The sequence below is a fragment of the Octopus bimaculoides genome, chromosome 26, assembly GCF_046866305.1.
Source record: "Octopus bimaculoides isolate indiv1 chromosome 26, ASM4686630v1, whole genome shotgun sequence".
Taxonomy (NCBI): Eukaryota; Metazoa; Mollusca; class Cephalopoda; order Octopoda; family Octopodidae; genus Octopus; species Octopus bimaculoides.
The window spans coordinates 29187092-29198218 of record NC_142953.1 but is presented as its reverse complement, the minus strand read 5'-3'; the positions used below and the strand labels follow the sequence as shown (position 1 = coordinate 29198218).

The following is an 11127-nucleotide window of genomic DNA, read 5'->3' as shown; positions in this document are numbered from 1 at the left end:
GTTAATTTCACGAGCAGGCTGTTCTGTCGATCAGATCACCTGGAACCCTCGTCGTCGTAACCGACGGAATGTCAATTGTGTGTGTGTGTGTGTGTGTGTGTGTGTGTCAAGTTGCTACAAGATGTTTACACCCCTTACGTGTGTACGTTTATCATTATATACAGTGCTCGGGTGCACTACAAACAATATCTCTAGTGAGTGCACGCATGCGTGCGTGTGTGTGTGAACAGACACTATTTTCCAAATGACTATATTTAACCCAATCCTCTCCTATACTTAAGAAAAAATAATAAACACTATCATCTGTCTCTAACCATCTACCAGCCTACCTACCTACCAGTCTATCTATCTATCTATCTATCTATCTACACAGAGCTTAAAACTCCGAGTAAATGTGATGTAAATCAACGGCTTTATGCAAATTAATATGCTACTGCTGCTGCAGTAACATGCATTGAGTGCATTCACATTGTGCAGTTGTAAAAGAGCGCGCGTTTATAATCAGTTGTCTTCAATGCATGTGTGTGTGTGTGTGTGTGTGTGTGTGTGTGTGTGTGTGTGTGGAATCCGTGGGAGAGGGGGGAGAGTGAGAAAGAGAGAGAAAGGGAGAAATTGAAAGAGAGAGGATGAGAGATAACGAGAGAGAGAGAGGGAGATTGATAAATAGAGACATATAAGGGAGCTGAGTTGATAGCTAAAGTGAGACAGCAAGATTGACAGAGTAAAAGATAGATAGATGAATGGATAGAGTAAGAGAGAAAGAAAGAGGGAGAGAGAGACAGAGTGATAGATAGATGAATAGAGTGAAAGGAAGAGAGAGATTGACAACTAGCGTATGAGATAGATAGATAGAGAGATAAATAGAAAGAGAGAGTAAAAGAGAGAGGGAGAGGCTGGTGGCTACACAGCTAGAATATATATATATATATATATATATAAATGAGAGAGAGAGAGAGAGGAAGAGTAATTGAGTAAGAGAGAGAGATGAAGCGATAAGGTTTCCATGGAAACCAATAATACAATAGGGGAAAGTAACAATAGATGCGTGGTTGAGAGAGGAAAGTGGAACGAGAGTTTATTTGTAGGAAAGAGAGCGATGTGTTAAGGATATAACCCCCACCCCTACATCACCACCACCACCCTCAGATGGGAGCGATGTTAACTGGGGAGACGGAAGAGCGTTGCCTATGAAGCCGTACGTGGTTCGATCCCAGAACGGGGCTTTTGGGCGTCAAGTTTTATTTTTGTTGAATAGTTGTTTACAAAAATATCAACCGTGTGCTTACGAAGCTCACTTTGTAACCATGTGGTTTCGGGTTCACATCCACAGCACGGTACCCTGAGCAAGTGGCCATTAGAACCTCGGACCAACGGAATCCTTGTCAGTGAATTTTGTTGAGAAAACTGCGTGGAAGCCGTCGTGTGTGTGCGCGCGCGCGTGCGTGCGTGCGTGCGTGCGTGCGTGCGTGCGTGCGTGCGTGCGTGCGTGCGTGCGTGCGTGCGTGCGTGTGTGTATACGCTTACACGCATTATATATATACACACGTACGCACACACTTGACTACCGTTGTTGGTTTGTTCACGTCCTCATCAAGCTGTTTGGTGAAAATGCTAGAATTAAAATAAATTCTGAGATAGATTTGTTTGACATCACACGCACGCACGCACGCACACACGCCGGGGCACCGCCCTGAAGGGTTTTAGTCGACCCAATTATTTTTAAGTGTAATACTCTATTGATCACTTTCACTGAACCGCTGGATTTAATGGGACGTAAATCAACCAACACCAGAAGTGGGCTGACAAGGTTTTGTGGTGCCTTCATTCTGCATAGCTCTGACTGGGTTTGGAATTTCTGGCGCAGCCAAAAAGATGGCTATAAATTTCATCAATAAAACTTCAGAGGAAGAAGACCACTGGTTGGTTTTGAATATAGAGGGCAGATTAGAGGTTTACTGTTATTAGGACAAAAGCGAGGACTTGATTAACTCCAGCTGGGTCAACTGAGCGAGGTGAGTTTGATGGCGAAAGACTCGAAACACTGTTGTGGCCCCAGAAACATAACGGACGATGCATCCCAGAGCATCCGAAAGATGTGTCTTAATGCTTAAACATATGTACAAGGCGGCGAGCTGGCGGAAACATTAGCACGCCGGGCGAAATGCTTAGCGTATTTCGTTTGTCTTTACGTTCTTAGTTCAAATTCCGCTGAGGTCGACTTTGCCTTTCATCCTTTCGGGGTCGATGAATTAAGTACCAGTTGCGTACTGGAGTCGATCGAATCGACTGGCCCTTCTCCCCAAAATTTCGGTCGTTGTGCCTAGAGCAGAAAAGAATGCTAAACGTGTGTGCGTGTGTAAATATATACACTGTCTGTCTTTCTCTCTATATATATCATATATATATATATATATATATATACATATATATATATATATATATATATGGCTGGTAAAAGAACAGGAATCACATACTCACTTCCATTAGCTTATAGCTGTTTCTGCCATATGTAAGCATTTAAATGGGGGTCATTTTAAATACCTCAATGGAAGCTAAAAGATTTGGTACTAACATTCAGCTCTGAGTGCACAGTTTATTCTATCAGAAATAGTTTAAAGCTAATGAAATCGTTTATGTCACTCCTTTTCTTTTGTCAATCATTGATTGATGCCACGCTCTGTACTCATCTGACACATTTCTCTAAATCATACGAATAACGAGTTCGAACAACAGGTTATTAGTATCGCTAGGCCTAAATAACTATATTAAGGAAAAACAATGGTTTGAAATTTTGGAATAGGGCTAGTTGTTTATGAGGGGAGGGGAGAGTTGATTACATCAACCACCGTATTTTACTGGTACTTACTTCATCGACCACGAAAGGATGAAAGGTAAAGCTGACCGCTCCATATATAGGAAAACCGAGCAACATGGCCAAACAGTCTGAACTGTCGTTCCCGAATCATACACAACAAATAAAAGAGGAGAGAATGAAAAGATCACGTGTTACTTAAAGATTTTCGTATCTAAAAACAATAAAAGATTTTCGTATGAAAAGAGGTTTAGTAAATGAATTATAATGTATGTTGTGACTAAAAGAAATTTTGTTGTGGCAGAAAAATCTTTTATGAAAATCACTTACCCATACCCAGAAAAATCTTGTCTGTGGGGATGTGTGAGTGGTTTTCTTATGAAAAGAGTTTTCGAGGATAAATTTTAGTGTGTGTTGTAGCCTAAAACGTCGTTTTTGGAGACGAAGAAAACATTCGTTTGGTTCTGTTTCAGTGTGTAAGTAAACTAAATGGTAGATTCAGGTTGATGTGAGCTGGCGGGGATATTCCGCCTTTCTTTGAAAAAAATTCCTGTCAGCGAGAGAAGAGAACTTAATCATTAAACAGACACAGAACCCATCAATCACCCAATCAATAAACGAGAAAACCAATATCAAAATAATAAAAACTACTTTATAAACTGTCACAAGGTCAACAATTTTGAAGACTAAGTATCTTAGTCAGTACTATCGATCTGCCAGTAGGTGACTGGTACTTTATTTTATCGCTCCTTGAAGGATGAAAGTAAAGCTGACCTCGGCGGGATTTGAACTCAGAGCGGAAAGTGTCGGAAAAAAATGCTGTTATACATTTTGTTCGACGCTCTAATGAATTTTCCAGCTTATTGCCCTAATGATTTCCAATTTAAAAACAAGCCTAGTGATTTTTCGCGGGTGGGGGTGGGGTAGTCTATATCATCGCTCTCAGTAAATGGATGGTACTTTAATTTCATCAACCCCTTGAGGGATGAAAAGTAATGTTGACTTTCGTGTAATTTGAAATCAGAACGTCAGGAACCGTAACTGAATACTGCAAAGCATATTGTATTTGGTGACACGTACAGCCTTAAGATAATACATTTTGTATGTGACATGTTGCGGTCCTTGGCGATCCATAAATTTTGGGTAACATGAAGGGCTCTGAGCGAGCATTTCATAGGTTATCCGCAGGGCGCTGAGGTAACACTTTTATATGTGACAAGTAGGTATCCACTGTAATATTTTATAAGTGATAAGTAGATACAATCAGCTGATTAAAAATCATTATTTTAAACCTGGTTTAAGAGCAACGACAGAACATTTATTGATGGGACACTCAATACTTAGAAAAGCGTCAAATATACTTCAATATTTAAGAAATGAGGAATTATGTACATTATTTATTTACATTCAACGGATGTTTGTCCTCATCTTGTTTGTGGTCAACATGTTTCGGTTGATATACCCTCCAGCCCTCATCAGGTGTCTTGGGGAAATTCCAAACCTGGCTTCTCATTCCTAAGGTATTTTTTGATATTATTATTATTATTATTATTATCATTCAGGTCACTGCCTGGAAAAAGCGAGCTAGCAGAAACGTTAGTACGCCGGGCGAAATGCCTAGCAATATTTCGTCTGCCGTCACGTTTTGAGTTCAAATTCCGCCGAGGTTGACTTTGCCTTTCATCCTTTCGGGGTCGATTAAATAAGTACCAGTTAATCACTGGGGTCAATGTAATCAACTTAATCCCCTTGTCTGTCCTTGTTTGTCCCCCCTAAATTTAGCCCCCTGTGGGCAAAGAAATAAATTATTATTCTGGTCACTGCCTGGAATCGAACTCGGAATCTTGGGATTAGTAGCTCGCGCTCTTAACCACTACGCCACGGGAATATGGTGTAGTGGTTAAATGCGCATGCTACTAACCAAGATTCCAAGTTCGATTCCAAGCAGTGACCCGAATAATAATAATAACAACAACATCATAAAATACCTTAGGAATCAGAACCCAGGTTCGAAATTTCCCCAAGACATCTGATGAAGGCTGGAGGGTGTATCATCCGAAACTTTGTGTTAACAACAAACAAGATGAGGACAAATATCCGTCAAATGTAAATAATGTAAATAATGAGCGTCAAATAAGTAATAAATTTCGTAAAATGTTGGACAAGACTAAGTCCCAGTCAACAGGAAATTCATAAGAAAAAGAAGACAAATATCTTAAGACAAACATAACTTGGTTGAAATAATGTATGCCATATACTCATCACACACACACCTGATTTGGCGTTTCACACCTGTAATTTCATCAACAACCGGTGGACAAAACCGTCTCGACTCATGGGGCTGATTACCTGGTTTCTATACGTATAAAAGAACGAAATTGTTCACAAGTGTGTCGCAGGGTAACGCTTTTACAGATGAATGCACTGGTGCTTTGGCTCATAAACACTGGGCATCGCTCGGCGCGGGAATCGAAACCGTGATCTTGCCGTCGTGAGCGCCACAGCCTAACCACTAGGTCACGCGCCTTCACCCATAAAGCCGGTTACCCCGTCTCATGTTTCCTTGATCGTGGCCCTAGTCCGTCGCGGAGTGACCTGTTGACAGCTGAGCGAACGGGAGCAACGTGAAATGAAGTGCTTATGAGCGCACGCGCACCCACCCAGATATATATAATATGTATACGACAGGCTTCTTTCAGTTTCTATCTACCAAATCCACTCACAAGGCTTTGGTCCACCCAGGGCTATGAGAGAATGTGCTTGCCCAAAGTGCCACGCAGTGAGACTGAACCCGCAACCATATGGTTGGGAAGCTAGCTTCTCACCACAGCCACGCCAGCGTGGTATCTTATCTTATCGACTGGTATCTTATCGATCCTGCATGATGACAGCCAAAGTCGATCTCCGCAGCGTTTGAACTCAGCACGGACAAAATGCCGCTAAGCATTTTCCCCGGCATGCTAACGATTCTACCAAGTGACCGCCTTAATAATTATAATAATAATCTTTTCTACTCTGGGGCACAAGACCCAAAATTTTTTGGGAAGGGGCCACTCGATTAGATCCACCCCAGTGCGTAACTGGTACTTAATTTATGGAACCCGAAAGGATGAAAGGCAAAGTCAACCTCGGCGGAATTTGAACTCAGAACGCAAAGACAGACGAAATACCGCTAAGCATTTCGCCCGGCGTGCTAACGTGTCTGCCAGCTCGTCGCCTTAAAGAAAAATCGACCTCAGTGGAATTTGAACGCAGAACGTAAAGACGGACCGAAATACTACCAGGCATTTTACCCGGAGAGGTAACGATTCTGCAGACTCGCCAGCTTAGATTATAATAATAATGGTTTAAAATTTTGGCACAATGTCAGTAATTTCAGGTGAGGGGATAAGTTGATTTTATCAACCCCAGTACGTAACTGGTACTTATTTCATCGACTCTGAAAGGATAAAAGGCAAAGTCGGCCTTGGCGTAATTTGAACTCACAACATAAAAACAAACCAAATACCGCTTCTTAGTTTTGTCCGGTGTGCTAAGGATTCTGTCAGCTTAATAATAATAATAATAATAATATTAATCTTTTCTAATATGAGGCACAAAGCTTGAAATTTTGGGGGAGGGGCCAGTCTATTAGATCGACCTCAGTACGCAACTGGTACTTAATTTATCGACCCCGAAAGGATGAAGAGCAAAGTCGGTCTCGGCGAAATTTGAACTCAGAACGTAAGACAGACCAAATGCGGCTTTCCAATTCTGTCCGGCGTGCTAACAATTCTGTCCGGCGTGCTAACAATTCTGTCAGCTTAATAAGGATAAGATTTCTAATTCTGGCTCAAGGCCAGCAGTTTTGAGAGGAAAGTTAGCAACATCATCGATCCAAGTACTTGACTGGTACTTTATCGAACGTGAACGGAAAAAAAAAAAACATGGCAAGGTTGATCTCTGCAGGGATTTGAACCCGGCGCGTAATGAGTCGGAAAAAATACCATAAAGCAGTTTTTTCGACTGGCTAACAGTTCTTCTGGCTCGTTATCTTTGTTTCAAATTTTGGTTGAAGGTCAGCAGTTTTAAGGGGAAGCAGGCTAAGACGATATAATGGTCCGTAGTATACGACTGGTACTTTATTTCATCGACCTACGAAGAAAGTAAGGGCAAAGGTCATCCAAGTGAGATTTGAACTCGGAACGTAAGGGGTCGGAAGAAATATCGCACAAATTTCCCCTCGTAGATTATGGATGATCAGGTTATCGATCTCCAGACGGGGAATAAGAAAAGAAAAAGAGAAAAGGAAAAGAAAAAAATAATACTCCTGTCCTTGAAGCGATTTGAACGCGGAAACTATTGACTGAAATAATGAGAAGTATTTTGATGTCCTGCACGTGACATATATCATAAAAGTTTTTTTTTTAATAAAGAAATATTAATTCTTTTTAATTGTCGGTACGAGGCCACAAATATTTTGAGGGGAGGGGGAAGACGATTGTATCGACCCTAGCATTTAACTGGTACTTATTTTATCGGCCCCGAAAGGATGAAAGGTAAAGTCGACCTCGGCAGAATTCAAACTCAGAACGTAAAGAGCCAGAAAAAAATGCAGCTAAGCATTTCGTCCGACGCGCCAACAACAACAATAGTTTCTAATAAAGCTACAAGGCCAGCAATTTTGAGTGTTGGGTTTGGATGATTCTATCGGCCCCAGTACGTGACTGGTATCTCATTTTATCGACTCCAGTGGGATGAAAAAGCGAAGTAGACCTCAGCAGGATTTGAACCCAGAATACAAAAAACCGGAAGATAAACAGCCTTGGCATATTGCCTGACCGTCTTTCTAAACATAACTAAGTATAAAAACATTAACGAACAATTTTGTTGACCCAAGTATTTAACTGGTATTATGTTTTATTTTGAAGAACTTCATTCTTTCATTCGGCTCCGGAAGGAAAATGAGCATGACGAAATCGACTGAGGTGTAATTCGAACTCAAAAACAGAAGAGGTTAATATTAAAAAAACAATGTCTACACACATGCACACGTACCAATATATACATATATATATACTCACACATACACACCGAAACGTATGTGTGTGTGTGTGTATATATATATCAACTTACATGCTCTGTGTGAGTGTGTATATATATATATATATATATATGTATGTATATACATACACACACCAATATAATGTACCAATATTATATACAAATATAGATGTATGCGTGTATGTAGACACCTGTTGGTGCATATTCATATGTTGGTATATATATATATAAATTCGTAAATTCTCCCATATATATATATATATATATGTATGTATATGTATGTGTGTATGCGTGTGTGAACTTGCTAAAATGTACCATATATATATATATATATATATATATATATATATATATACATGATATAACGTAAACCAACTCGGCAAAATTGAATACAGTCACCCATATGGATCTCGGGTATAGGATCGCAAAATATACATACATGTTTGTGTGTGTATGTGTATATATATATACATATATCTATATATAAATATATACATATATATATATCTATATATAAATATATACATATATATATATCTATATATAAATATATACATATATATATATCTATATATAAATATATACATATATATATATCTATATATAAATATATACATATATATATATCTATATATAAATATATACATATATATATATCTATACATATATATATATATACACACACACATGTAGACACGCGCGGAGAGACCACACTCACGTACATAGTACATATATATATATTGTAAATCCAAACTTAAGTAAAACTACATCACCTACCTGTGTGATAAAAAAACAGACAAGCAGAGACGAAACACCGTTTAATGTATCCATTCTTTAAGATAGATCCACAGAAATTTGGCGAATTTGTTTTTTTTTTTCCTATCTCTCCTCGCTCTAATATTTATTTTTATATAATAATAAATTCCTTCTGCCTGTCTTCACTGTTGGCACATATTTAGTTGGCTGCAAGAATTCTGCGCTAAAATCTTTCCTACATTTCAGTTTAGTTTTCCGCTTCTGAATTCATTCTTCTTCTTCTTCTTCTTACCATTTATTTACTGCTGTTATTGTTGTTGTTGTTGTTGCTGTTATACTTTTTTTTTTTTTTAATGCTGGGATGTTCAGAATCTCTGTTGAGTTTCCGTGTTTGTTTTGTTGTTTCGTTTTGTCTTTTATTTTTTTATCAACCTTCTCTCTTTCTCTATAACCTTAGCTAAACGTATATGTGCGTGTGTGCGTGTATATGTGCGTTAGCGAGTGTATAGGTGTGTATACGCGCATCAGTATGTGTGCGCGTGCAAGCACCATGTGTATGCACAAGTGTGTGTGTGTGTGTATGTATATATATATATATATATATATATATATATATAAGCAGTGCTAATATCAGATGTACGTAGGTATGTGTATATATGCTAGACCGGTGTGTGTGCATAAACACAGCTAGTATGGGAAAGTGTATGTGTGCGTACTAGCACTGTGTATATATATGTATGTGTTTGTGTGTAAATGTGTGTGCAAGTATCGAAAGTTAAGAGAACGTGTGTATGCGTGTCAGATTTTAATATGTGAATGTGGAAAAATATACGTGTTTTTTTTTGTTAGGTGTGGTGGGTGTGTCCAATTATTTGGATGTGTGCGCTGCGTGTGTGTGTATATATATTATATATATATAGATATATATATATATATATATACATGTATATATATCTATATATATGTATATATATGTATATATATATATATATATATATATCTATCTGATAGTGCATGTGTGTGTGTAATCAATGTGCGTGCAGTACGGGTGAGTTAGGGGTACCTATGTGTAGTTCGTGTGTAACGGTGCGCTTAAGCGTGGCGGCATGTGCGTACATCATTATACATACATACATACATATATATATATAAAGACTTACATAAAGAGCGGCAGGCGAGAGAGAGAGATAGAGATAGAAAAAGAGAGACAGATTGAAAGCGTGTGTGCGAGTGTATATATGTATACGCAGAGCGCAGGAGCCTTTACCGGCGAATTCAACAGGTTTTTATGGTTGGGAAAAAATTATGCACACACACACACAAACAAACATGCATATTCATCACAGATATGTGTGAGTAATGGTGAGTGAGAGTGAATGTGTGCGCTGTGTGTATGTGTGTGTATATATACATATATATAATATATATATATATATATATAGACAGAGAGAAAGAGAGAGTATATATATACAATAGTTTGGTGTGTGTGACTGTATATATATATGATAGTTTTGTGTGCGTGTGTGTGAATATATACATATATATATATATATATGTATATATATATATGTGTGTGTGTGTGTGTGTGTGTGTGTGTGTGTGTGTGTGTGTATATATATATATACATATATATATGTAATACTTTTGTGTGTGACATATATATATATATGTATATATATAATGTTACTGAGGGAGAGAGAAGTGACTGAAACTGGGAGACGACAAGGGTTCTCGAGGAAAGATATGTGTGTGAGAGAGAGAAAGGTGAGAGAGGAGAGAGAAAGGTGAGAGAGGAGAAAGAAATAGAAGGGGGGAGTAAAGGGAGAGACGAGAGAGAGAGAGAGAGAAAGAGAGAGTGTGTGCGCGAAATCGGAGAGAGACAGGAGTGAAAGAGAATGTGAGAGGAAGAGGCAGAGACGCACGCGCCTTTGTGTTTGCTTGTGTGTGTGTGTGTGTTTGTATATGGCTATGTGTGTGTGTGTATGTGTATTGATATTTATTGATGATGGCTATCGGTTTTATCTTAGTTATGTGAATACACTCACACACACACACACACACATATATATATATATATATAGAGAGAGAGAGAGAGAGAGATATGCTTACGTATATAAGTGTGTGCGTATGTATATGAAAGAGTGAGAGAGAGAGAGTGTGTGTGTATGTGTGTTACTGTAACAGACTTTATACTCCTATGTACATAACTGTAATATTTTATGCTTTATTGATACAACATTATCAATGGGGTACATCGTAGTACATGAATCTATGTATGTATGTACGTGTCTTGTTACACACACACACACACACACACACATATATATACACAAACACATAACAATAATAATTGCTGATTGTGATGATAATAATAATATACCCACACGTATATTCAAAAAGTGTTTGCAATGTACAAAGTTTTTGGCGATGCTATATTTATATCAACAATATGCTTATCAGTTCATCCGTCTATCCATCCTTCTATCTATTTTCCCACTCGTCACTTCACGCATCCG

At 38.5% G+C, this 11127-nt stretch overlaps 1 protein-coding gene across 3 annotated transcripts in view; it reads right to left on the bottom strand.

Moving 5' to 3' along the window:
• Positions 1 to 9183, bottom strand: part of LOC106871338 (uncharacterized) — a 377312-nt gene extending 368129 nt beyond the window's left edge. The window contains exon 1 of one of the 3 annotated variants that reach the window (XM_052977038.2): positions 8633 to 9183. In XM_052977038.2, the coding sequence (XP_052832998.1) occupies positions 8633 to 8686 (54 nt within the window). In that variant the 5' untranslated portion in view covers positions 8687 to 9183. Of the gene's footprint in view, positions 1 to 3142; positions 3363 to 8632 lie in introns of those variants that run through there. The other 2 variants (XM_089342797.1, XM_089342798.1) reach the window with 2 other exon arrangements.
• Between the last annotated feature and the right edge of the window lie 1944 nt (positions 9184 to 11127).